This window comes from Orycteropus afer, unplaced genomic scaffold, assembly GCF_000298275.1.
Source record: "Orycteropus afer afer isolate SDZICR_OR568_19922 unplaced genomic scaffold, OryAfe1.0 scaffold00167, whole genome shotgun sequence".
Classification (NCBI taxonomy): Eukaryota; Metazoa; Chordata; class Mammalia; order Tubulidentata; family Orycteropodidae; genus Orycteropus; species Orycteropus afer.
The window spans coordinates 5,753,936-5,780,976 of record NW_006921754.1 but is presented as its reverse complement, the minus strand read 5'-3'; the positions used below and the strand labels follow the sequence as shown (position 1 = coordinate 5,780,976).

Sequence of the window (27,041 nt, the reverse complement as noted above, 5' to 3'; positions counted from 1 at the left end):
AAATTACAACAACTAGTGCTTAAGTTCTAGAGTAAGTAGGTGCTTTTTATTATAGTATTTTCTATTGTGGCAATAAAAAAAATATGTGAGCTACTTGATATAGTGTGAGAGCTTAGACTTTAGAACCAAGTCATCCTTCACTGTTCATTAGATAAATAACCTTGGGCAAGTTATTGAACACCACTGTGCCTTGCCACCTTATTTATACAATTAGACTCCTTATGCCTTTTGCAGGGTGTTGATCTGAGACACAAAATGAAATGTGGTGAGCATGTAACAGGCCTAAACATCCATTCAGCGAAGATTGTAAGTGCTAGGGATGTACAGACAGACAGTTCTTTACTCCGTAGAATGCACAGTAGGGTAATTGCAGTGACATGTGATTGTTACTATTGGGAGAGAAAATGGTGTTACAAAAATACTTACCAGGGAAACCTAACCTGAGACGATTGTATTGGAATCATATAGATAAAGCCTTCCTGAAGTATCCTTTAAGCTGAGACAGAATGGATGGAAGTTAGCCTGGTGTTAGAGGTTAGAGAATGTTTTGGATCAAAGAACATCCTGTATGAAGGCCTAGGGGAAAGTAGAAGCTTATAGGCTAAATATGACCTCTGGTGTTTGGCTGGGCACATCCAGTATTTCCCAAAAAAGAACTAGTTAGGGGAGGAGGATGGGTCAAGGAATTTAATATAAACATTTAGATTCATAACATAAATTTAAAAATTTTAAAAGGTAAAAGCTCAAAACTGAGATTAGTTTCCAACACTCCCTTAGGCAAACTTCCTCCTGAACTGTTCCCTAGTTCTTCACAGTCCCCACCTGTCCATATGGTTATCTTGCCATTTGCAGCATCACTCATGTATATGACCTGTCTGAAACCTATAAGTATGTATAAAATTTGTAACTCTAGCCTAGAAAAAAAGAGAGAGAATAAACAGTACTTTCAGTGAATAGAGAAATGATGTTCTTAAGATAACTGAAGAATATTTCTAAGGCATAAATGATGGTGGTCGTTGGTGGTGGTGGTAGTGGTTGTGATGCTGTAATGGTAGTGATAGTGGTGGTAAGTGGTGGTAGCGGTTCTTGTTATATTTTTGTCTTTGTTTCCTTTTTATTAGTACTATTACTATCATTATAATTATTTCTACAAAAATTTAGGCCATCTCTACCCCAAAATTTTAACTTTGATTATCTTATTCTAGGTGGCAGGTCTGTTGTGTAAGTGTATTGAGTGTTGGATGTAACCCCTGATATTAAGTACCATAATTCTCAGAGGAAAATAATCTTACGTAGAAGCGGCTTTCCACTTGCTACATTTAGTTTTTGATGGAAAAACAATTTAGACATAAGCTCAATCTTTTAATTGAGCTTTTTGAAAAGTATTATAGTACATTTACTCTTATATAGATATTAATAAGGACCAGAAGAAAATGGCCTAGTTTATAAGCTAACTGAGAAATGATGTTCTTACAACAACTGAAAAATGTGTCTAAGGCTTTATAAAGTACTGCCATAAGATGAGAAATAAAATCTGCTTTTTGAGTGCCTTTATTTATATCAAGTATAAATTGCCTTGTTAATGGGATTTAAGTATTTCTTATATACTTTTAATAAATTTTTCTCATTGCATGTTCCATGTGGCCCATTTTCAAAAACCAGAATATATTTTATATCCTTGATATTTAAGATAAAGATGTCAGCATGGAGTAGCTCAACATTCTAGCTCTGCTACTTCCAGTTCCCATGAGTCATTTGTTCCACTGCATTTGTTAAGCATTTCTGTAGTGAATAATTTCCATGCAGCTCCAATACATATTTTTAGAATTTGCCCATGTCTGTAATCCAAGGTGATGATACATTGTATAGTACTTTTATATAGCATTTTAAAAACTAATTTTCAAAGTACTTTTCTTATACAGTATATCATTTAACTCCACACATTCCTTTGTATTTGTATTATGTCTAGTTGTGGTTGATTCTGAAACTCTTCATATTAGTTTTCCATCAATTATAAGTATATATTACTACATCATGGAGAATAGAACATTTGTCCATTTTGATTGGGTGATGATAGTAAAACAAACCTGAAGCAGTCATATTATTCTCAAGAGGAACCTCTTAGAGTTAATCAAAAGAGTTAATTACCCAAGAGGAAAATGAAAACATAATTTTAGCTTAAAATTTTCCTTGAGCTACTCTACAAGAGAAGTATTTATATATGGCTTTGTTGAAAATAGTTAAGTTTTCTGATATATTCATTTTAACAACAGATTGAAATACAGGACATGTTGAGAGGCTTGGGCTGACAGCTTGAATGTTGAAATAGACATCAAACAAACTGTTTTATTGCAATCAAAAAGATATAATTGTTTGAATGTTAACTTTAATTCCTGAAATTATGACTAGTTCTTAGTGTTTCTAAACCACATCCTTATTAACAATATCCTTACCCTTGAGCTGTCCTGAGCTACTTACTGCTGGAGCCACCTTTCCTGTAAGCCTCACAGTAAGGTTTCCAATTTGCATTTTGCCTTGGCAGCAAGCTTGCAAAAAAACGCAAAGATGCCATGGGGAACACGCGGCAGGAGATGACTCACATGGTGAATGCGATGGATCGAAGTTATGCTGATCAGAGCACTCTGCATGCAGAAGATCCCCTTTCCATCACCTTCATGGACCAACACAATTTTAGTCCAAGATGTAAGTTCTGTATTCAAATTTTAATAATTTCCCAGATTCATTAAGTTCACTTTGAATTTTATTCATTACCTTTTAAATCGTAAGAAAGGGTAAAAGAGAGAGATAAGAAGATTGAAACAGAGAAAATAATGCATAATTTTTTTTTTTTTAATTTACGAAAGACTGACTTACCATCTTGATTTAGTTTAACTTAAAAAGATACTGATTTTATTTGTGTACCATAAGAGAGATTTCAAACATGTACTACTCAAATCAAATCATGTTGTCCTTTTAAATTACAATACTTAACTGCCTACCTGAAATTACTCCTGGTTTTATTTTATTTATACTTTTGTCATTTGCATAAACATATATGATAAAATTTTGTATAAGATAAAATTTCTTTTGTAGCAAGAGGAAGCGTAGTAATCATTTCTGGGAATTACTGGCATAGATAAAATTAGCCCATTAAAATATTCTACAGAGGACTCCTGGAATAATAAAAAGTTAATTAGGGAAAAATTAATATACATGCTATTAAGAATCTGGTGTGTACTTAAAAAGCATAACTGTATTGCATGATTGACAATGGCTGGTCAAAGCTAGCCAGGCAGCCAGCCATATTAAGAATTTCTAATACTGATCTATAAACGTAGGGCTTTTAAAATATTTCCATTGAAGTTCCGTCTAATGACAAGTGATATGAATAATTGTCCCACAATCAATATTACTGTTTCATCTTCAGAATTCCCATAAAATTTATAGTCTGTTCTATATAGTTCCTGTGTTTAAGTTACTTGCAAGTTTAATTACCTTGTTTCTTCATATCCTCAAGTAAAAATGATGCTTGAGAAGGACATAGCATGTTTATCCTATGTCCTTGTGTCCACAGGGACATTCTACAACAGATTGCAGAGGTATGATGCTAACCCTGGTTTGAAAGATGTGTATAAGGAAAGGAACAATAAAAATGTTATTCTCTATACAGCTTATAAATATATTTAGTGTTAACATTGAGAACAAAAAAGGTGTTTATAGGTTGTATGTTTCTATGCCTTTTAAGAGGGAAGGTTTTTCTGAAATGTTCAGTTTGGTGAAACTTTAATAACTGTCATTGTTAAGAGGCATCAGGTTGGTTCTACTTCACAGCAGCCCCACGTCCAACAGAAGGAAACACTGCCCAGCCCTGCACATTCCACGCAATGATGATTATCTTTGAGCCCATTGTTTTAGCCATTGTGTCAATCTATCTCATTAAGCATCTTTGTTTTTTTTGTTAACGCTCTCCTTTACTAGTCATGATATCCTTCTCCAGGGACTCTGTTTTTCCTGATAAAAGGACCAAAGTACATGAGATGAAGTCTGGCCTTCCTTACTTTTAAGGAACATCCTGGCTATACTTCTTGCCAGTCAAATTTGTTCATTCTTCATTGCAGTCCATGGTATTTCAGTATTCTTTGCCAGTAACCACAATTCAGATGCATCAGTTCTTCCAACTCTTTGTTTATTGTCTAGCTTTCACATGCAACTGAGGCTTTTGAGAATACCGTGGCTTGGACCAGGGGTACTTTAGTCTTCACAGTAATATCTTTGCTTTTTAGCACTTTAAAGAGGTATTTGCAGCAGATTTACTGAGTGCAATATATCATCTGATATCTTGACCGTTGATGCCATGGACATTGATTGTGGATCCAAGTAAAATGAAATCCCTGACAACTTCTATCTTTTCTTCATTTATTGTTTGTTGCTTATTGGTCCACTTGAGAGGATTATCATTTTCTTTATGTTGAGGTATAGTCCATACTGAAGACTGTAGTCTTTGTTAAGTGCCTTAAGTCTTCTTCACTTTCACCAGGAAAGGTTGTGTCATCTTTGTATCTCAGGTTGTCAATGAGTCTCCCTCCAATCCTGATTCCACATTGTTCTTCATATAGTCCAGCTACTTATTTGCTCAACATACAGATTGAACAAGTATGATGAAAGGTACAACCCTGACACACCTTTCCTTATTTTAAACCATGCAGTATTCCCTTGTTCTGTTTGAATGACTGCCTCTTGATTTGGCTACAGATTCTACATGAGCACAATTAAATGTTCTGGAATTCCCATTCTTCTCAATGTTACCCATAATTTGTTATGATCAATGCAGTGGAATGCCTTTGCATAATCAGCTAAACACAAGTAAACATCTTTCTGGTAATTCTGTGCTTTCAGCCAGGATCCATCTGATATCAGCAGTGATAGCCCTCATTCCACATCCTCTTCTGAACCCAGCTTGAATTTCTGGTAGTTCCCTCTCCAGGTACTGCTGCAACTGGTTTTGAATCATCTTCAGCAAAATCGTACTTGTGTGTGATAGTAATGTGTTTGATAATTTCTACATTTTGTTGGATCACTTTTCTTTGGCTTGGGCACAAATATGGATCTCTTCCAGTTAAGTTGACCTTCCAAATTTCTTGCAGTAAATGAGTGAGCACCTCCAGGCTTGAAACATTTCAATTGCTGTTCCATCAGTTCCTGCAGGCTTCTTTTTTGCCCGTGCCTTCAGTGTACCTTAGGCTTTTTACTTTAGTACTGTGAATTGTCAATTCTTAATCATCTGTTACCTCCTGAAATGGTTGAAAGTCAACCCATTCTTTAGTACAATGACTTTATATATTCTTTCCATATTTTTTGATGCTTCCAGTGTCGTTCAATATTTTTTCCATAGACTCTTTCACTATTGCAACTCACAGCTTAAATCTTCAATTCTTTAAGCTTGAGAAATGCTGAGTACAATCTTCCCTTTTGGCTTTCTAACTCCAGGTCTTTATACATTTCATTATAATACTTTATTTTATCTTTAGAGCTGCTCTTGCAGATCTCCTGTTATTTCTTGCTTTCTCTTTAGCTATTTTACATTCAATAGCAAGTTTTAAAGTATTTTCTGACATCCATTTTGGTATTTTCTTTCTTTCTTGTCTTTTTAATGATGTTTTTCTTTCTTTATTCATGATGTCCTTGATGTCATCCACAACTCATCATTAGTGTTTGATGGATCAAATCTGTTCTTAAGATGATGTGTAAATCCAGGTGGTATATATTCAAGGTCATATTATGGCTTTCATGTACTTGTTTTAATTTTTTCAGCTTCCACTTGGACTTGTATATGAGCAGTAGTTTTTCTGTTCCACCCTCAGCTCATAGCCTTGTTCTGAGTGATCATATTCAGCTTCTCCATTGCCTCTTTCCACAGATGTAGTCAATTTGATTCCTCTGTATTCCATCTGGTGAGGTCCACACGTATAGTCATTGTTTATGTCGTTGTAAAAAAGATATTTCCAATGAAAAAGAAGGGACCATTCCTTGGAAAAGGATGTCATGCTTGGTAAGATGGAGGGTCAACAAAAGAGGGGAAGGCCCTCAATGAGGTGGATTGACACAGTGGCTGCAACGATGGACTTAGTTGTAGCAAGGATCATGGAGCTGGCATGGGACCAGGTGGTGTTTCATTGTGCTGTGCATAGGGTCACTGTGAGTCAGACACGACTCGACAGCACCTAACAACAAACAACAACAATGAATAAGTCATTGGTCTTGCTAAATGCAATGTACAGGGTCGTTTCTATCACCAAGGACATAGTATCCAGCTTTCACATTCCTATCACCAATAACTATCAATGCATCTTGGTCACATTTTTGATCAATTTCAGACTACAGAGGTTGGTAAAAATCTTTAATTTCTTTATTTTTGGCATTAGTGTTTGGTGTGTCAGTTTGAAGAAAACTCATATTAACTGCTCTTCCTTGTAGTCTTATGGAATACACACTATCACTGACAGCATTGTACTTCAGGATAGATTTTGAAATGTCCTTTTGTCAATGAATGTGATGCCATTCCTCTTCAATTTGTCATTCTTGGCGTTGTTGTTCTCAGGTGCCATCAATCTCTGACTCATAGTGACTCATGTACAGCAGAATGAAACATTGCCCAGTCCTGTGCCAGCCTCACAATCCTTGCTGTACCTTAGCCCATCATTGCAGCCACTGTATCAGTCCATCTCGTTGAGAGCCTTCCCCTTATCTGTTGTCCCTCCACTTTGCCAAGCATGATATCCTTCTCCAGGAAATGTTCCCTTCTTATAACATGACCAAAGTAGGAGAGATGAAGTCTGGCCATTCTCACTTCCAAGGAGCATTCTGGCTGCCCTTCTTCCAGGACAGATTTGTTCATTCTTTTAGCAGTCCATGATACTTTCAGCATTCTTCGCCAACACTTGGCATAGTAGACAATATGACTATCCAATTCAAAATGGCCAAGACCAGTCCATTTCAGCTCACTAGTGCCTAGGCTAGTGACTTTTATGCATTCTGTTTCATTGTTGACGACTTCCAATTTTCCTAGATTGATGTATTCTGATCATCAGTGGAGTTTTGCAACTGTTTCTTCTCATTTTGAGTCATGGCACATCAGCAAATGAAGGCCCCCAAAGCTTTGCTGCGCTCTCATCATTAACGTTGAGTCTACTTTAAGGAGGCAGCTCTTCCCCAGCTGCATTTTGAGTGCTTTTCAACCTGAGGTGCTCATCTTCTGGCACTGTATTGGACAATGCTCTGCTTCAATTCATAAGGTTTTCAGCAGGCAGTTGTTTCAGAAGTAGATCACTATGTCCTTCTTCCAAGTCTGTCTTAGTCTGGAAGCTCTGTTGAAACCTGTCCACCATGGGTGACCCTGCTGGTAACTGAAATACCAGTGGCACTGCATCCAGCATCAAAACAACATGCAAGCCACCATGGTACAACACATTGACAGATAAAATGATGGTAAAACATCAGTAATGATTAGCCCTAAATGTCGTCCATCCTTTCCCCTGTATATATCTATACCAATTGGAACTGGTATATGAGTAATTTCATAATTTAGTTTTAGTCATGATAAGGCCTTTCTGATCTATTTTTATGTTACCATAACGTAAATAAGGAGATATTTTTATGTGAGTATAAGGAGAATAAAGAGCTCTGGTGGTTAAGGCATCCAGCTGGGGGCAGTTCTGTCATGTAGGACCACTGTGAGTCAGAATGAACTCGATGGCAGTTTTTTTTTTGTTTTTTTTTTTTTCCGGTATAAGATATATTATACAGAAGAACACAAAATACTGTTATTGTTTAAAATAATTTTTGCTGAAAATATGTATCATCTCTCTAACTATGTAAATTAATATTAAATCAATTAAGAGATCAAAAGCTTTTCCCTTCCTCAGACTTCTCTTCTATTATTTGTTCTTAGTACCTTATTAGGAAGTTTGAATTCGATGATGTGAGTATAAATATCCACTTATGAACTTAGAGAAAGGATTAACTTTGTTTCCCACAGCTAAATGAAAACAACTTTTTGGAATGAATATGATATATTTATTTCTCTAAGTACCTTATACTTGCTATATCCAAATTCTATGGTTGTGTGGGTTTTTTTGTTTTGTTTTGTTTTGTTTTGTTTTGTGTGTCTTCTAATTTTATACTCTTTATAATGTAATGTTGACTCTTCTGGCTTTTTGATTGAAAAGTTTGCCTGAAGTATAATTATAAATGCACCTTTCCTATGTTTTAATATAAGCCCAGCTAAGGGAGAATAACTTTGCCGGTTATAGTAATCAAGGAATGTTTAATGATTACATTTGTTAAGAAAGCATAAATCTATTAAAAGAGTTTTAAACAAAACTTTAGGGCAATATATTCCTTCATGAGCTTTGTTTTCCTACAGTGCCCAATGATCCACTTGTGCCGACAGCTGTGTTAGGTGAGGACTTAATTCTTTATTATCTATTTTTGCATGGATCATATCTCCTTGCATGGGTTATAGCATTATCCACACAGTAATTATTTATAGTGCAGGAAGCAGCTCCATTTTGAAAATACATAGTCATGCCCCTATCAAAGACAACAACTGAGGTAAATTCTGTCAACTCAAGTAGACTTCAAATTAGAAACGGTATACTGTTTCAAGGAACCTATTCTTTCATTCTTTTATCAGACAGATTTAGAGCAAAAGTGCAGTGGTCCTTAATGAAGAGCTAACTTTTATATCCCAGGTTAGTAGAAAGAGCACTAATGTACTAAGACAGACCCTGGACAGTGCTGCCTGAGTAATTAGCTTACATTGAAAAAAAGAAGAAGAAGAAAAAAAGAAATCTACCTGACAGAAAGGAATTTTCTAAACCCTCTTAACTTATAGGAGCTCTGGTGGCATAGTGCCTAAGGCATTTGACTGCTAACCAGAAGGCTGGTGGTTCAAATCCACCAGCCACTCCTCGGAAGGAAGACTGGGCAATCTACTTCCATAGAGATACCACCTTGGAAACCCAAAGAGGGGTTGCTGTGAGTTGGATCCAACTCGACGGCAGTGAGTTTGGTTTTTTTGGTTCTTAACTTATAGCAGTTACAGAACGTATTTATTAGTGAACATTAAAATGTGGGCATTTTGTTTTAAAGTTTTTGTGTTTATTGAGAATTTCTGGAGGTAAATTTGCTAGAACCTTGATAGTAGTTTTACATTCTCAGTGAACTGTGTATGATAAGCAATATTTCTTATAAGCAATTTAGAGTAGCTGATTGGTTTAACACTATATAATATGGAAGACAATTTACTTTGTTGGTTATGATTAAGACCTTTTAAGATGTAAAATTGTATTAATTTATTAATCTATATATTTAAGAATGGAATAGGTTTCCTTTTTATTCCTGCCCTATTCCTTGATTAATTACACACCAATGATCCATGACCAGCTTGCTTAAATATGTAAACCTTTGACATAGGTTTTACCACAGTGTTTCTAATGTTCATGATTTAATTAAAGAGCATCAAAATTGCCACATAAAACCAATTTTTAAGATTCCTGATACTCTTATTTGTTATATATATTTAATATTACTTGTGAGCATAGAACTTTAGTTTCCATTAGCTATGCATTTTTTATTATCCATGTATTCAATATTCAGTTACCTTAAAAGCATATTTTGGAATAATACTAACTCAATTAAGTGAAAATGATAAGACTAACACTTCTTTCTTCACTAAAATAATTAAGTAAACCTTAAATTGTATAATTGACATGGAGGATATATACTCTAAAAAAAGGTCTCAGAGTCAATGCATCTCCATCACTGACTGCATTCTACCTTTGATGTCGACAATAATGGCAGAAAAGGGAACTGGAGGCCTTGTCTCAAAGGGTGGCCTAATAAATAGGGTGGAGCCAGGAACCATGACTATTAGGAAGGCATCAAATTCTTCTGAAAATGTCATCTTCTGTTCACAACTGTAGAATTCTGTTAGCCTTAAATTAATAACTGGGGAATCAAATTTAATTTAAATACTAGGAAACTTACTGGAACAAAATTAGTTTCCTAAATGTCAATTTTTCATTATAGTAATATTCTCTAGAAAAGAACATACAGTGTTGGGTCCAAGTTTCAGTGTGTTTCTGGACTCACATATAAACTCAAAAATGCCTATGTCTTTGCTTCCTCATATATAAAACAATATAACAATCTCTACCAGACTTTTTCTACAGGGATTTGCAAAGAGAAAATGAGATAATATGTACAAAAGAGTCTTACAAACTACAGAGCTTAAAAGATGATTATAATAATTTTCCTTGTGACAAGGGACATGTATGTTTAAGGATGACTAAAGTTAACACAGTGAAGTCATAAAATCTATTTGCAGTAGTCATGCATTTTGTTTCATTTTGAAGGTCAAGCTGATTATTTGTAATATCATCATTCTTTTAAAAGCAAAATCTCATTAATCATATTAGACGTAGAAATGATTGGTTGCATTTTCATCATTTTTAGAACTGTGGTGTTTGCAATTTCTCTGCATCCAATTGATTTTGTATTTATAGAGCAATTTTTGAAATTACTTCAAATATTGCTAAATATTAAATTAATACCTACTTACTGATTTTAAAAGGGATTAGAAAATTTTCGTATTGATTCATGTTTTTGTTTTTGTGTGTGTGTGTTTTACTGCTTCATTGGGTTAAAGTCCCTATAACTGGTAAGTTTATTGCAAAGAACTCTCTAGAAAACCTTTTAGATAAGGAAATATTTAAAATTTAAATGTGTAATAAGAACAATGATTAGTACATGTACCATCACTACTAGTCACATTATTAGGTGGTTTAATGAGGTGGAAATGTATTGAGATTAATAGTTCATATGTGATTTTTCTAAAGACCTTGCTGCTCATTGTACTGTATTAAAGCTTAAGCAAAACCAAAGGCTGTCTGTTTCATACTGGGACACAATTATGTATAAGATTTGCAATGTGGGTGATTTCTGTGTTTTTCACTGAGCTTTTACAACTGTAAATATTCTGCTGCTCCTGTAAGCTCTGGAGCTCTTACAGAGAGAGCCTTGGCTACTTCGTTCCAGCTTGAGTGGTCACTCACATTTTGTCATCCTGAAATTATCTATTCTCTTTACTTCTCATCCTAAAATGTAAAATGTGTATGTTGTAATAGTGCCTAGATCAGTGACTTCTGGATTTTTTTACTGGGGAGATACACACACACACACACACACACACACTCTTTATGTCAGTATACTGATTGTAATATTTTAGCAAAAGTAGATCAACTGAGCATGGCCTGCAGGAAGAAAAGGAAGCTCTCATGAATTGTGTTTTGCTAGCAAAATGTTTAGGTGTAGAGTAGTGGGCAGAACCTGAATAAATGGTTTTAATTCAGTTGAATGGTTAGGTCACAAAAGACTCTACCAGATTTTTGATTTAGTGCAGTATTTTGTGAGTGATTGCAAAAAAAAAAAAAAAAATGCATTCATTCTAATATGAGGTATAAAGATAAATGTAACCAAGCTAAATTATACAGTCACACAAATCTGATTGTGGGGTTCTTTTTTTTTCCCCCCCTCTCCAGGAAGAAAAAATGTTTATCATGGGGACAACAATTCATTTTTTGCCATATCCTATTTGTAGAGTTGATGATAGAACAGTCAAATGTACCAGCACTTGAAATATGTTTAATTGTTAATTAAATACCATTTTCTACAGTATGCATTCTCATTAAAAACCAAAGTTCCCCTAAGAGTGTACTTTCTTTTCTGTTAATGAGTATAGCAGTATAGTGCTTTTTAAAATAATATCCTTTAAACATTTGCATTTTTGTTTTGTTTTTCTTTAAAGTGGTAAGTTTATATGTGAAAAAATATAAGCATGCTTCTCATTGTAATGATTAGTACTGTGGTCATTAAAATAATATTTATTCTTCATAGGTAAAATGTTCTTGTTCTTTTCTTCCTTCTTATGACAGAAAAAGACTAAAAAGTTTCTTTTCTTTTTAAGCTAATAGCACAATTGGGATGGGGCTGCACTTAAATATGAGTGGCAGGGGATTCGATTGAGTTTAATTCATTGAAATATTTATCAAGTGACTGCTTTTGCAGGCACCAGGCATAGAAAGAAAAACATGATGCTGTGTCCACATTCTTAAAAGTTTAGAGTTTAGTGAAGAAAAAAGACAGACAAGTGATTTAAGCATAGGGCAAGTGAAATACATGAGAACAGGAGGCTATGGCAGCGCGATGCAAGAGCTTTGTAAGTCTGTCTCCATGAGCAGGGGAGAATTCCAGAGAAGGTGCCCACATGTTTTGCCCAGAGTCATACCCTAGTCTCTCTCATGTAATGACTGGAATTGTCCAAATATATTAGCAGTAAGGACAGCAACCACAATGATAAAACAAGGGAGTGGAGGTTGAGTATAAATACATGTAACTTGTCCAGCAGACATACTGGGGCAAGGGGTGATCCTGTAGAATGCCGCGTTTCCCAGTCTGGAGGGTTTTGTGGTAAGCAACCCTGGGTGGTAGGGTATCGCAGGGTCACAAGGGCAAGAAGACAGCCCTGTGAACATGGGTTGCCTGGCTTGGAGTCCCTAAGGGAGGTTCAAGTATGGGTGGGAAGGAGCTCGGTTGAGTGTAATCAATGATGAAAACACCTTTTAACTGACAATTTGGCACCATGGTCCCACTCTACACTGCTCAGACAGCTCATGAAAGAGTAAGAACTCAAAAATCTCCCACTTACATCTTTTTAAAGTATTATCAGATGTCTCTCTAACTCTCATAGCATTTGTTATCTTGCTGATACACATCCAATAAATACACTCTTAACCTCAAACCTAGAACTGAGGCAAAAAGCTGAGGCTCTGTCTCTATGGAGATGGTGCCCTAGGCCTGTCCTGTCTGGAATTTCATTCTCTTCCTCCTGTTATCAGAAGGATCTTAAGGGCTTAAACTCTTCTTTGTATGGATACATATTAAACAAGATAACCCTGTTTTCTTTTTAATCTCAAATCTTAAAAAAATGACAGATGAGAACCACAGTGCTACCCCGGAGTCCAGTCGTCTTCTAGATGTGCCTCGCTACCTGTGTGAGGGAACAGAATCTCCTTACCAGACAGGACAGCTGCACCCAGCTATCAGAGTGGCCGACTTGCTACAGCACATTAATCTCATGAAGACATCAGACAGCTACGGGTTCAAAGAGGAATATGAGGTGAAAGTTTCAGTACTTTATAAAATTTTATTTTTAACCAAGATACGCAGTGGAATTTACCATTCTTGGCCTCCTTTTTACATAGCAGAAGTGGAATGCTCTGTAGGCCCTTTAATCCTGTGTTTATGAGTGTGCAGTCCACTGTGTGTGTTTGCAAGGGGTGGGGAGGGAAGAAGGAATTAAAAGAACATTTCCTGTGGATTTATCTTGGTCTAGATTCATTATAGGTATTTTAAAATTTTTTATTCAACAATTTATTTTGGTGTGTTCTTAAATATGCTTTAGATCTTATGTTTTCCCCACTCACAAATCTGCCCAAGGTACCTTCAGTCTGTTGTACAATTAGGAATTCTGTCATTTAGATTGGATCGTTTGCTTACTGACTAGGCAGTAAGCACTTCTCTGCCTCTCTGCTTGTTGACCCTTTGATTGAGAAATCAGAGCATTCTTTCTGCTCTAAAAATACTGCTTGCCACTCACTCCCTAGTTTAGATTGGTGGATTGTTGGTAGAGGGTGGTTTGGAAGAAAAACAGAACACTGCTAATCCAGTAAACAAGATTAAGAAGCCCAAAAGAAGGATGTGGGAAATTCTTCTTCCAATCTTATTTTTTCTTCCTCCCCAAACCACAGTACCAGGATTAAAATTACAAAGGAAGTGATCTAATCTGGACATCACGTTAATCATAGCAAAAAGCAAAAGGTTTTTTTTTTGCCAGTCTCTACATGCTGAGGAATACAAGCCTAGGACCTCAGAGGAAGTTCTGCCACCCCCAGCCTTGCCCTCCAGATTCTCAACATACACACATACATTTCAAATAAAGAATCCAAGCAATACTTTGTTTTGAAAGACCTTCCAACATGCATACAACTTCATGAAGAATTTTTTTGAACACACCAGTTTATAGATTACTTGTATACTTTAGTTTTGGAATGAAATTATCTTCGAGTTTTGAGTTGTTTTTAGATATATGTTGCAAATACTATACAGTGCTAACAAAGTAAGTGTAAAGAATTAGAATATTCTGCCAGAATGTGTTGTTTATGTTCATTTCATGTGTACTCCTGTGTACCTCACTTCAAAGACAGTTGACTTTTTGAAGACTCCATTTCCTGTCTTGAGCAAAGCTTAAGATTTTCTGCAAAAAGACATCTCTGATCACATTATAATTGCTGCATATGATAATTAAACCAAGCAATAATGTCATCTATTCTGAGATTCTTCAAGATGGTGACTCTTTTTAATTTTCATATGATCCCTTACAGAAACACAGTTTTATTTTCCTGTTAGAAATACTGTAAAGTATGTACTTCTCTGAAATATACTGAAAGTAGTTTTGAAGTTCCTGATGTATTATTTTTTAGTACTTTTGGAACTGAACAATATTTTTTCTACCTCCCTCTATAAAGTTATATGAAAAACCAAACTCTCTGCCTTCGGTCGATTCCAACTCATGGCGACCCCCATTGGGTTTCCCAGGCAGTAAATCTTTATAGAAGTAGATCACCCTATCTTCCTTCCATGGAGAAGCTGGTAGGTTTGAACTGCTGACATTCTGGTTAGCAGCCAAATGCATTATCCACTGTGCCATCAGAACTCCTTCTATAAAGTTATAGAGATCTTAAATTTGAAATACTTTCCCAGTACATTTTTCTGAAAAGTTTTTTTTTGTCCTTAATTTGAACTGAGTCCAACACCAAGATGAATAAGTATGAATCCAGCAAACAAGCTTTGAGCTCTGAGAATGCAACTTGTTTACCACTGCAGTACTCTTTTCCTCCCTGAGAAAGTGACTTTTGCTATTTCTGTCTCCCAAACATATAAACCTGTTTCAAGAAAAAGTATTAAATTCAGTCTTCTTTTTAATTTTTTTGTTTCAGAGCTTCTTTGAAGGACAGTCAGCATCTTGGGATGTAGCTAAAAAAGACCAAAATAGAGCAAAAAACCGATATGGAAATATTATAGCATGTAAGTTCCCATATATTCTTGTTGAAAGTAAATATTGTATGTACAAAGAGAAATAATGAGTTGCAATTCCTCCTTATATGGTTTAAGTTCAACTTTAAGAGATTCCCAATGGGTGATATATCTACTTATAAAATTATCTATTAATATTAAAGCAGCGTTGACTACTGGCAGTGACTCTGAAATTGTCATCATCCTTGTTAATTAAATTGACTCAGACTCTTCACCCTGTGGAGATAACATGCTGCTTGATTTCATGTTTATACATAAATGTATGGGGTTGTTTTAAAACAGCTGATATTATCAGGAAAATGAAAAAGGAAGATCTAATTTAAGTTGTAAATTACTATTCTGCTCCTTCCAAACATATTCAAGGTGGAAGTATTCTTGCCACAGACCGTCTCATTATAGGAAGCCAATGTCTGAACTCCAGTTTGCTCACCATTTAGTGCCTTCCTTCTGACTAAGTCTTCAAAATGTAAACCTGGGATACATAAAGCGATTATCATCTGATAAAGCAGGAGCAGTGAGGAAAGTGACAGTTCAACTTATAACTAGCTGCTGACTGACTTAAACCACTCCACTCACAATTTATATTATTTTAAAATGTAACTGTGCTATTTAGGTAAATATGCATAATAGTATATTATTTATAGACTGTTATTTTACATTTCTACCAGTATGCACCATAACATTGTCTCTGGCCAGGATAGAAATGTAATACCTGATATTTTGTTATTTAAAATTTTTAGACGATCACTCCAGAGTCATTTTGCAACCTGTTGAAGATGATCCTTCTTCAGATTACATTAATGCCAACTATATAGATGTAAGTATTTTTATAGTTCAGTTTTCCCAATTTGTTGGCTTACCTATGTGAACCTTTTTGCATGTTATTACCTGTAAAGTAATTGCTAGTTTTTTAAATAAAGAACAAACTGTACACTTTTCCTTGTTCTACGTCCTAGTACTTACTGACGTTGTTGTGCTTTCTTTCACACCTGACTTTGGTTTGGGCTGTAGATTTGGCTGTACAGGGATGTAAGTACCACTATATGTAAATAACAGCACCTTATTCTAAGCATTTAATATTACTACTCTTGATTACAGTTATTACTAATGCCTACTACTAGTTATCTCTGCATGCTTCACCTAATTAGCTCATACAGTATATCTATGTTCATTTTTTTTGTAACTCTTTTACATGTGTAAAGATCTATCTTACCTCTTTTCCTTTTCTATGTTTAGAAAAAACAGGACCATTTTTAGCTTTTGACAATTTACTATGTATTCGAGTTTTATTTGTTGATGATTTCTGTTTCTGGTTTTATTCTTACCCTTCCCCAAACAATATGTGAGAACTGGATAGTATGATGTGTATTAGTGTTTCTGAAATTTTACTCTTTATATTTGAATTATAATAAAAATGGGTAGGGAGACTATTTTGTGGTGTGTAGTATTGGCTTGTAAAATAATAAAATTACTTAAGCAAAATAATTACTAAATTGCATTTGTAAAATATTCATATCACACATATATATCGAATCATACAAATCCAATAGTTTATTTTGGTCATATTCCATTGCTAAATTTTGGTTTCAAGCATATCTACTGGCAAATTATTTATTTAATGAAACTTAATTATCAAATAAAAGATAAAATAATGCTAAGGGGTAATATGTTAGCTGACAAGGATTTTGGTTCTATGATGTGGTTCCAGATTGTACCAGAGATGCTGGGAATGGTACTTCATCTCTCAGTGTCTCAGTTGCTTCGTTTTTCTAGTGGGGATGATAATAGTACTAAATTCATCACTTTGTTGCAAGAATTAAATGAAGTGGTGCATGTTGAGCAGTAAGCACAATGCCTAGCACATAATAAGCACTCATTAAACGTCATCTTTTTTTTTTTAATAAATAAAATTGGGGTATGCTAAAATTATTGGATTCAAAATAGACAATAATTGTAAATCAAAAGGTAGAACAGTTACCAAGTATTGTAACATATGTGCCTGTATTTATATACATAAAAGATAGGAAATTTAGGACCTTACTTGGTCTAACTTCCATAAAGAGGAAATTATTTTCATCACATATATTAAATTTCTGTTCTACAATTATTTTGTGAATTGTAATTATTTACATAATTGAATTAATGTATTTTAATATGTGTAGGATATGAGTATCTTGGTTAAATTTCTCATCATAATCTTAATATTATTTAGCATTTTAAATTAATCTGACATCTCACTGAAAATTAAGCTAATGATCTACTCTTTAGAACTAAAGAAAATCAATAGTTCTCTAATAAATTTGGAATTGTTCTTCCCTCTTTAGTTTAACCTTGATTTTCTGCCAAGACATATACACTGGAGTCTTACTATAATACTGTTGTATGGTTAATACTGTAGTATTAAATGAGACTGTGGTGTTATCCAGTTTTTCTTTTAAGAGTCCAGTGTATTTTGGCTAATTACTACCCAATTTCATAATTTGTCCTTTCCAATTAATTTATAATACTTTAAAGACATACTCTGCAATTGGTAAATTTTCATGAAAAGAGAGATAAAATACTTAAAGCTTATAATAATAATATTTTCCAAAAAACCTTGTGCAACATTGGTATACTGAAAAATAAGAAACTTCCAGATTTTGCTTCAGTGCTCAGCTGTAGTAAATTTTAGCTTGAAGACCTCAGTTAATAGGCATTTAAATGTGTATTGAGTTGCCTACTCTAAACTGTAGGGAGCACTGGTGGTACAAATGATCAAGTGCTAGGCTATTAACTGAAAGGTTGATGGTTTGAACCCACCCAGTGGCTCTGCGGGAGGCAAACCTAGTGATCTGCTTCCATAAAGATTACAGCCAAGAAAACTCTGTGGGAAAGTTCTACTCTATCACATGGGGTCACTATGAGTTGAAACGGCACCTAACAACAACAACCCCAAAATGTGGACAAATTGGGCCACACGTTTTTACCAACACCCTTTTGGTGAATGCATAACAAATTCAGAACTTAATTCTGTTATATCATTGAGATTTTTACAACTCATGATCTGTTAGAATTCAAACCAGTTGAGGATAATTTACAAATTATTCCTTATGAGAGAAATTTCTTTATTGAAAAAATATTAAATGTTTGACCGTTCAGAGTTATTGACAAATTTTTTTAAAAAGTACTAAACATGTTTTTGTTCAGGATAAGAGGCATTTTTAAAAACTCTACTTTCCCTATATATGTGTGTATCTGTATTTATTTTTGCGTCAATTAATATTAGCAGTACAGAAAAAAAATAGTTTTGGCAGATTCCTGAACATATTATAGAAAAGGAATATTCTCTAAAAAAAATCTCAGCAGGACTTTGATTTGATGCACACATGCATCGTCCAGCTCTAACATTGGAATGTTCTGTTATTCTTTTATAGTTCCAATATGTCCTTGTCTATTTGTAATGCAGTGTGTTGTATTCTTGGATGATGAAAAGAAGATTAATAATTTTGAACACAGTTTTGCCAGGAATGAATGACTAAAGAGTAACATGAAGGCATAAACATTTTAGTGAAACCAAACCAAATCTCTAAGGTTATTACATAGTAAACGAAACTCAGTTATGCAATATATATTCTAATAAGAGCCTTTGAAATATTTAATTTTTGTTTTATGCTTACCTTTCAGATAACCTAGGTTTGAGAAGTGAACTCTATGTGTTCACTACTCATTTCTGGACTTTTTACTATAACTTAATCTTAACAGGTGGTTGTCTTCATCTTTTTATGCCTTCATTCATTTATTTCCTATACTAATGTAAAATGATAACCATTTGTTTCCTATTTTAGGGTTATCAGAGACCAAGCCACTATATTGCAACCCAAGGTAAAACTTTGCCTTTTTAAAATGTAATGAAACAAAGAAACTTGCTTATTCAGATGATCCATATAAGTGTTTTGGTTGGTTGGTTTTTGCATTTTTAATCTGAATTAACTGGAAAAAAAAATCAGCTCTTTTGAGTAAAACTGGTCTTTATTCATTGGCATTATACAGTTTTTGCCTGTGTAAAATATGTAAATCCAAGACTTTTTAAAATTGAATCACAAGTGAAGAAGAAGCCTTAGGTACTTGTGGACTTGTTCCTGGGTATCCTGATGTCTCAGAGCATTTGCCAACTGGTCAGAAGAAGAGCTTCTTTCTGATGAAAAGCAAGAGGGATCTCACTTGTGTAAAATGCTTATCTCTCTGCAATAGTTGGACAGCCTGGAATATAATAGTACCCAGGACCAATATTGTTGTAATGAGATGTACTCTCTTCCAGCAGTTTTTCTGACTGAAACTGAGAAAAACAAAGGGCTAGAGGGGACTTAGTCAAGTTTCTTTGAAAATGAGGAGAAAGTAGGGAAATCTTGCTATAATGGCACATTGGGGAATAAAAGTATACTAACCAAAAAAAAAAAAAAAAAAGCCTTTAATTATTTCTTTAAATTGATCACTGGCCATCTGAAGAACACCTTGCACATCTCTTAGTAGAAAAGGAAAGTATAGCATAAGATATGTTTGCTCCTTAGACAGAGGTCATTTTCTGAGTGTCACATTCCTTTAGTAAATTAAGTTTAATTGCATGCTCTTTAAAATTGGAAAGGAGCTCTGGTGGAGTGGTGCCTAAGGTGTTTGACTGCTAACCAGAAGGCTGGCGGTTCAAACCAACCAGCCACTCCTGGGAAGGAAGGTTGGGCAATCTACTTCTGTAGAGATACTGCCCTGGAAACTCAAGGAGGGATTGCTATGAGTCAAATCAGCTCAATGGCAGTGAGTTTCATTGTTCGGTTTTTTAATTTAGAAAGGTCACCCTTGGTGAATGACATTCAGGTTGTATGGTCCTGAAGAGTATAGCCCAGTGTGTGCTTCTGCACTTCGGGCGTGGTAAGATTAGGATGAGTCTTTATCTGTAAGCATCTTTCATTATTATTAACCCCTGAACTTGTAGTTTATAAATGATGTGCATTTATTCAGTTGGGAATATATGCTCTTTGGTTGCTAATGGCATTAGGAGTTCCTCTTTTTTCACATATACTTGAAGATTTACAGTGTGACTTAGTTTTCTAAGTCTAAGTCTTCCTCTAAATTGGAAAGTAGAGGAAGAAAATTACAAAAAAAAAATAAAAACCTTCTATATGCTCATGATTTTTATCTGTTGTGTGAATTTAGATATGAAATTAGTTTTAAGAACTTACAGTAGTATTGTGTTATACCTTTAATTATCTCTTTGGTTTATTTAGCTTTTTGTCTTATCTAAGCTTCTTACTAACTACAAAATTGCTCTAATGATATTCAAATTGATTTTTTTCTTTTTTCATAGGTCCAGTTCATGAAACAGTATATGATTTCTGGCGGATGATTTGGCAAGAACAATCTGCCTGCATTGTGATGGTTACAAATTTAGTTGAAGTTGGCCGGGTAAGGGAATGAGAACTTTTTTTTTCCCCCTACAATATGAGAATAAACTGAATAACAAAACATAATACACTTAAAATAGAAAACCATTGAACTGTAAAAAGAAAAAAAAAAGCTTCTAGGCAAGGCATAATATTTCAAATAATTGCTCCTAAGTCAACCTTCAGTGTCTTAAAAATTACTTTATTTCTCACTGAGTAATAAAGTAAACATTGATTTTATACTGAAATCTAGTTGTACTACGAGGCTTGCACATTTTTATGAGACTGATAAAGTATTTCTACTTATTGTTTAACATAGTGTTTTATCTAATTCTTATATTTTTAAATACATATCCTATATTTTAATTATGGTCTGAATAGTTATCAATGAAATTTAGTCATGTTGCTTACTGTATATGATCTGTTCTTATTCCTGGATCTGTTATTTTTGTCATTTAGGTGAAGTGCTATAAGTATTGGCCTGATGATACTGAAGTTTATGGAGACTTCAAAGTAACTTGCGTAGAAATGGAACCACTTGCTGAATATGTAGTTAGGACATTCACCCTGGAAAGGGTAGGTATCCTAAAACTCTATTTCAAAATCTATATATTGAAACTGTTTTCTCTTTTAAATGTATCGGTCAAGCTTTATTTTGATGATGCTGTAAAATTAATTAATTCATTCTAAAAATATTTATTTGAGAGCTTACTATTTACCAGATACACTTATGGCCCGTGGAACACATGAAAACCCCTGATCAATAGCTGCATCTTAGATGGCCACTCATAAGTTGGTACTCACCAGAGTTTGATGTAGAGCATTGTCTTTGCGGACTATGTTATACCTATTGTCTTTGATGCCTCCTGAGACTATCGTTCTGAGTCACTAAAAAAAAAAACCCACCAAAACCAAACTCATTGCTGTTGAGTCAAATCCGACTCATAGCAATCCCTCCTTGGGTTCCCAAGGCAGTACCTCTACGGAGGTGGATTGCCCAATCTTCCTTCTTAGGAGTGGCCGGTGGGTTTGAACTGCCAGCCTTCTGGTTAGCAGTCAAATGCCTTAGGCACTACACCACCAGAGCTCCCTAGGCACCAAAAAAAAAAAAAGAATAAAACAACCTGTTCCCATGTAGCTTGCGATCTGTTGAACAGAGGCAGACAGTCAAAGTAAATGGGAGGGTAAGAATGGTTGCACGTCTGAAAAATGTAATCATTGTCACTGAATCGCACATATAGAAACTTGAGTAGGGATAATTTTGCTGTGTGTATTCTCAACAACTACAATAACAAATTACATTAATTATTATAAAAATAAATGGGTTTATAAAAACCCCACTGTCATGGGTATATTGATAAATAAACAAGCAAGCAAATACATGATGTAAGTGTTGGGGATAAACTACTGTTAGAAATGAAAGTAACAAATGTTGTTGAGGTAGTGTTAGGGATACATTTTTAAGAGCATGATTGCAGAAGAACTCAAAAGAGACATATGAGTAAAATCCTGAAGAAAGTGAGAGATTGAGTCATAGGTTGTGTCCAGGCAGAGAATGAAGAGTCAGGTTAGTGGCTTTGAGGCGTGAGTATGTCTCTGATAATAAGAAATAGCAAGGAAGCCAAGGCATTCAGGGAGGAGTGAATGAAGGACAAAGTAATAGAAAATAAAGTCAAAGGTCAAAGGGACAGATAAATGGGGCCTTCTGGGCCATTATGAAGGCACTCTGGTAGCATAGTGCCTTAGGCAGTTGACTGCTAACCAGAAGGTTGGTGGTTCAAACTCACCAGCCATTCTGCAGAAGGAAGATGGGGCAGTCTACTTGCATAAAGATTTACCACCTCAGAAAGCCAGTGGGGGTCGCTGTAAGTCAAAATCAACTCGATGGCAGTGAGTTTGGGAGGCCCATCATGATGACTTTCATTTGTACTCAAAGTTAGCTTGGCAGTCACTAAAGGTTTTGAGCACAGAGGTAACATGATTTGCCTTTCAGATCATTGACAGAGTCACTCGAGTTGAGTTGAGCAAAGACTAAAGTAGAGGCTGTGTAAGATTGAAGTGGGACATGGAAGCCATGAAATAAGTTGTTGAGGAAGAGCTTAAGAGATTTAACCATACAAAAATAGACAATTTTCTTTATAAAAAATTATGAAAAGGCTCATATACAAAAATTGAAGCTTGAATTATTAAAATATTTAATTTATAGTATTAATCCAAATAGATAAATTATAGAATCTCCAATGAAATGCAGTTGCTAACGTGCCTTTTAGGCATGTTTAACCTCAAGTACTGGTAAGCCACTTTGTATTTTCAAATGAGCAAGATCCTTAAGGAAAGAATAATCCTCACTGTTTTTAAGGATGTGTTGAGACCTGTTTTCAGAAGTTACTGATCACATTTAACTTACTATAAACTCATTATAAATTAATAAAAAACAGTATATCCCTGGGGCTTTAAAATATTAATGTCTTTTCTAAATTTACCTTCTGTGGATCTGTCTTAAGGGGTAAATACAAAAACTTGTTTATAGTCTTGGAAAATTAATTGTTGATAGACACCATCAGGTTAGTTCTAACTCATAGGAGCGCTGCCCCATCCTGCGCCATCCTCATAGTTGTTTGTGTTTGAGCTCATTGTTGCAGCCACGGTGTCAGTCCATTTTGTTGAGGAGCTTCTTCTTTTTCTCTGACCCTCTACTAAGCATGATATCCTTCTCCAGAGGTCAGTCCCTCCTGGTAACATGTGCAAAGTGAGACAAAGTCTCACCAGCCTCATTTCTAAGGAGCATTCTGGCTGTACTTCTTCCAAGACAAATTTGTTTGTTTTTCTGACAGTCCATGGTATATTCCATATTCTTTGACAACATAATAATTCAAATGCAACAATCCTTCTTCAGTCTGACTTATTAATTGTCCAGCTTTCTCATACACATGAGCACATTGAAAATATCATGGGTTGGGTCAGGCATACCTTACTTAGTCCTCCAAGTGGAAAATTATTTAAAAGAAAAAAAAAATCAAGCTCACTCCTGTCAAGTTGATTCAACTCATAGCAACCCTTCTTTGAGTTTCTGAGGTGTTATCTGTATGGAAGTAGATTGCCCAGTCTTCGTTCCAAGGAGTGGCTGGTGGGTTTGAACTACCAGCCTTCTGGTTAGCAGTCAAATATGCACAGCAGTAGAGAAATGTTAAATTATTATAGACATGATGTAGAAATATAATTCTGAATAAATGATATTTTTTAAATAATAAAAATGATTATTGAAAAATATTTAGGAGATATATTAAAAGAAAAATTCCATTACACAGCATAATTACAGTTATCACAACTATATGTATATAAAAACTTCTTAGTCAAATCAAGTACAATAAAATAAGCAATGATATAGCAGTTTCTAAAAGAGAGCCACCAAATTTTATTTAGTATATATATTCTTATATAAAGAGAATATGAAATATTCATTCTTTGCTCAAGTTCATGAAAGTTTAGTAAAAAAAAATCAATCATGACTTTTTCACAAAGGAAACTCTAATATATTACAAGATGTTGAGATGTTTCCATAATCCAATAAAAAGCATCAACAAATCATTGGCCAGTTCCTTCACACATTAGCCTCTTAAAAATCATAAAATCTTCTTTAAAATAATAATTGATAAATGATCATCTCAAAAATAAAGTTATATTGTAAATCAACAATTTAATATCAAAATGTACCTCAAGTTCTCCTATAAGAAAAATTTATACCCACAATTTCTATATCTAAAGGCAATCTAAAATTACATGAGAAATAATTAAAATTTGAAAAAAGACTAGAGAAAAGAAAATGAAATAGAAAAAAATGCATAGAAGTGATAAATCAAAAATCGAATTTCTCACAAAGATTAGTAAGGTAATTAAACCGTTATCAATCCTAAATGAAGTACAATTAAAACCAAATATAGAATATTAGAAAACACAAAGGGATTATAGCTCAGTTACTGTATTTTTATGAAAATAATACTAACATTGTATTTTTTTGCCAACCACACAACCCTCAGCATGTTACTTCCCTAAGCATGCTGTGCATGTTATATGTATAGGTACATTATTTACAAAATAATGTGAGACACATGATTTTGAGATAATAATAAAAGTGTTATGCATTAACCTAAAGAAATAATAGATCATAATAAGAGCTGTGACATGATTAGATACATGCACACCCATGTTCATCACAGCAGTATTTATGATAGCAAAGAGATAGAAACACCTTAAATGCCCATCAATGGATGAATGGTTAAACAAACTGGTACATAAACACAATAGAATAAATATTATGCAATGTTAAAGAATAATGACGATTCTGTGAAACATCTCATAACATGGACAAACCTGAAGGACATTATGCTGAGTGAAATGAGTCAATCTCAAAAGGACAAATATTGTATGAGACCACTGTTATAAAACGTCGAGGAAATGTTACTGGTGGCATAGTGCCTAGGGCATTTGACTGCTAACCAGAAGGCTGGTGGTTCAAACCCACCAGCCACTCCTCGGAGGGAAGATTGGGCAATCTATTTCCGTAATGATACCACCTCGGAAACTCAAGGAGGGGTTCTTATGAGTCGGATCCGACTTGACGGCAGTGAGCTGAGCTGAAATCCTGATGAAAGCAGACTGCCTCTTTCTCCCATGGAGCAGCTGGTGGGCTTGAACCACTGACCTTTTGGTTAACAGCCAAATGCTTTAACAACTGCAAATATATAATAAGAGGGAGATCAACACAATATCACTAAGGCAAAGGTAGACACTGAGAGGTGTGCAAGAGTTACAGGAAAAAAAAAAGGTAAATATTGCATACAATCCTGCAGTATCAGTAATAGCAAACAGTAATTTATGAGTGAATACATAGGCAAGCACTCAAGCTGAACAGGTTGGGGTAGGTGAATGGGACTACACCAATGACCATTTATAGGTTTAGCAGAGGATATTGCTACATATGCATTTGTTGTATGTGCTGTAAATATATATATATAGATATATATAGATATATAGATATAGATATAGATATATAGATATAGATATATAATAGAGCAAATAGAGCAGACGGGCAAAATTATGAAAATTTCTTAGCCTTAACCAAACACCTTCTGGAAATTAATCACTGGATTTTGTGGCTTAGGACCATAGACTGGGAGGACATCTAAGTCAACTGACATAACATAGTTCACAAAGATAGGGTTCTACACCTTATTGTGGTGGGTAGTCATTGGGTCTTAAAAGCCTGCAAGTGGCCATCTAAGATGAAACTATCAGTTGCTCCCTGTCTAGAGGAACAGAGAGTGAAGAAAATCAAAGACTCAAGAAAACAGTTAGTCCAGGGGACTAATGGACCACATGAACCCCAGCCTCCATTACCCTGAGACCAGAAGAACTAGATGGTACCTGGCTTCCACTGCTGACCCTCTGGTCCAAGATCACAGAACGTCCTGGACAGAATGGGAGAAAAATGTAGAACAAAATTCAAAATCATGAAAAAGACCAGAGCTTGTGGCCTGCTAAGAGACTGGTGAAACACCCAAGACTATCATCCTTACATACAGTCCAAGCCCACAACTGAACCTTCTCCCAGAGATCACTTTGCAACCAAACAGCACACAGTCCTTTAAAGTGAACAGTAACACTTGTGAGGAAGGTACTCCTCAGAACAATCAACCATATGAGGCCAAAATGGCAACATTTACCTAAAACCAAAGCTTAGAAGGCAAGAAGGAAGAAGGACAAATGGAAATGAGGAAATAGGAAGACTGTTGTTACATTGACGGGATTGCAACCAATGTGACATAAATTATTGAATGGAAAACTAATTTGCTGAGTAAACTTTCATCCAAACCACAGTTTAAAGAGTAAGAAATAGATTAGTCTAGAGACACTGATTTTCTAGTAAATAGTAATTCCTAAAATTCGACACAAGAAGAGTGGAGTCCAAATGAGAACATATCCTGGAATGAGAACACTTGATACTAATATCACTACAAAGATTTATTTTTAATTTGTTTGTAGTTTGGAACTGGAACAGAGTGGTTTTAAATTTTTATGTTGCTCTATGTTTTAGTGTAGTGCCTAAGGCACTTGACTGCTAACCAGAAGGCTGGTGGTTCAAACCCTCCAAAGGAAAGTTGGGCAATCTACTTCCATAGTGATACTGCCTCAGAAACCCAAGGAGGGGTTGCTATGAGTCAGATTCAACTTGACAGCAGTGAGTTTGGTTTTGGTTTATTTTTTGAAAACCATTTATTTGAAATTTACTCAAGAAAACTTATATATGCTAGGGGAGCATGCACTTCCAGACAGTAATATTTACTAAAATGGGAGCAAGCCCAATACAATTTGATAAAAATACTGATACAGAAAAACTAAAAAAAAAAAAAAAAA

At 34.9% G+C, this 27,041-nt stretch overlaps 1 protein-coding gene across 1 annotated transcript in view; it reads left to right on the top strand.

Moving 5' to 3' along the window:
- PTPRK (protein tyrosine phosphatase receptor type K) overlaps positions 1–27,041 on the top strand; it is an 867,169-nt gene that overhangs the window by 807,593 nt on the left and 32,535 nt on the right. The window contains exons 15-23 of the mRNA XM_042781758.1: positions 2,543–2,703; positions 8,423–8,458; positions 13,053–13,237; positions 15,117–15,204; positions 15,954–16,030; positions 16,225–16,242; positions 19,038–19,074; positions 20,552–20,649; positions 21,087–21,203. Of these exons, the coding sequence (XP_042637692.1) occupies positions 2,543–2,703; positions 8,423–8,458; positions 13,053–13,237; positions 15,117–15,204; positions 15,954–16,030; positions 16,225–16,242; positions 19,038–19,074; positions 20,552–20,649; positions 21,087–21,203 (817 nt within the window). The remainder of the gene's footprint in view (positions 1–2,542; positions 2,704–8,422; positions 8,459–13,052; positions 13,238–15,116; positions 15,205–15,953; positions 16,031–16,224; positions 16,243–19,037; positions 19,075–20,551; positions 20,650–21,086; positions 21,204–27,041) is intronic.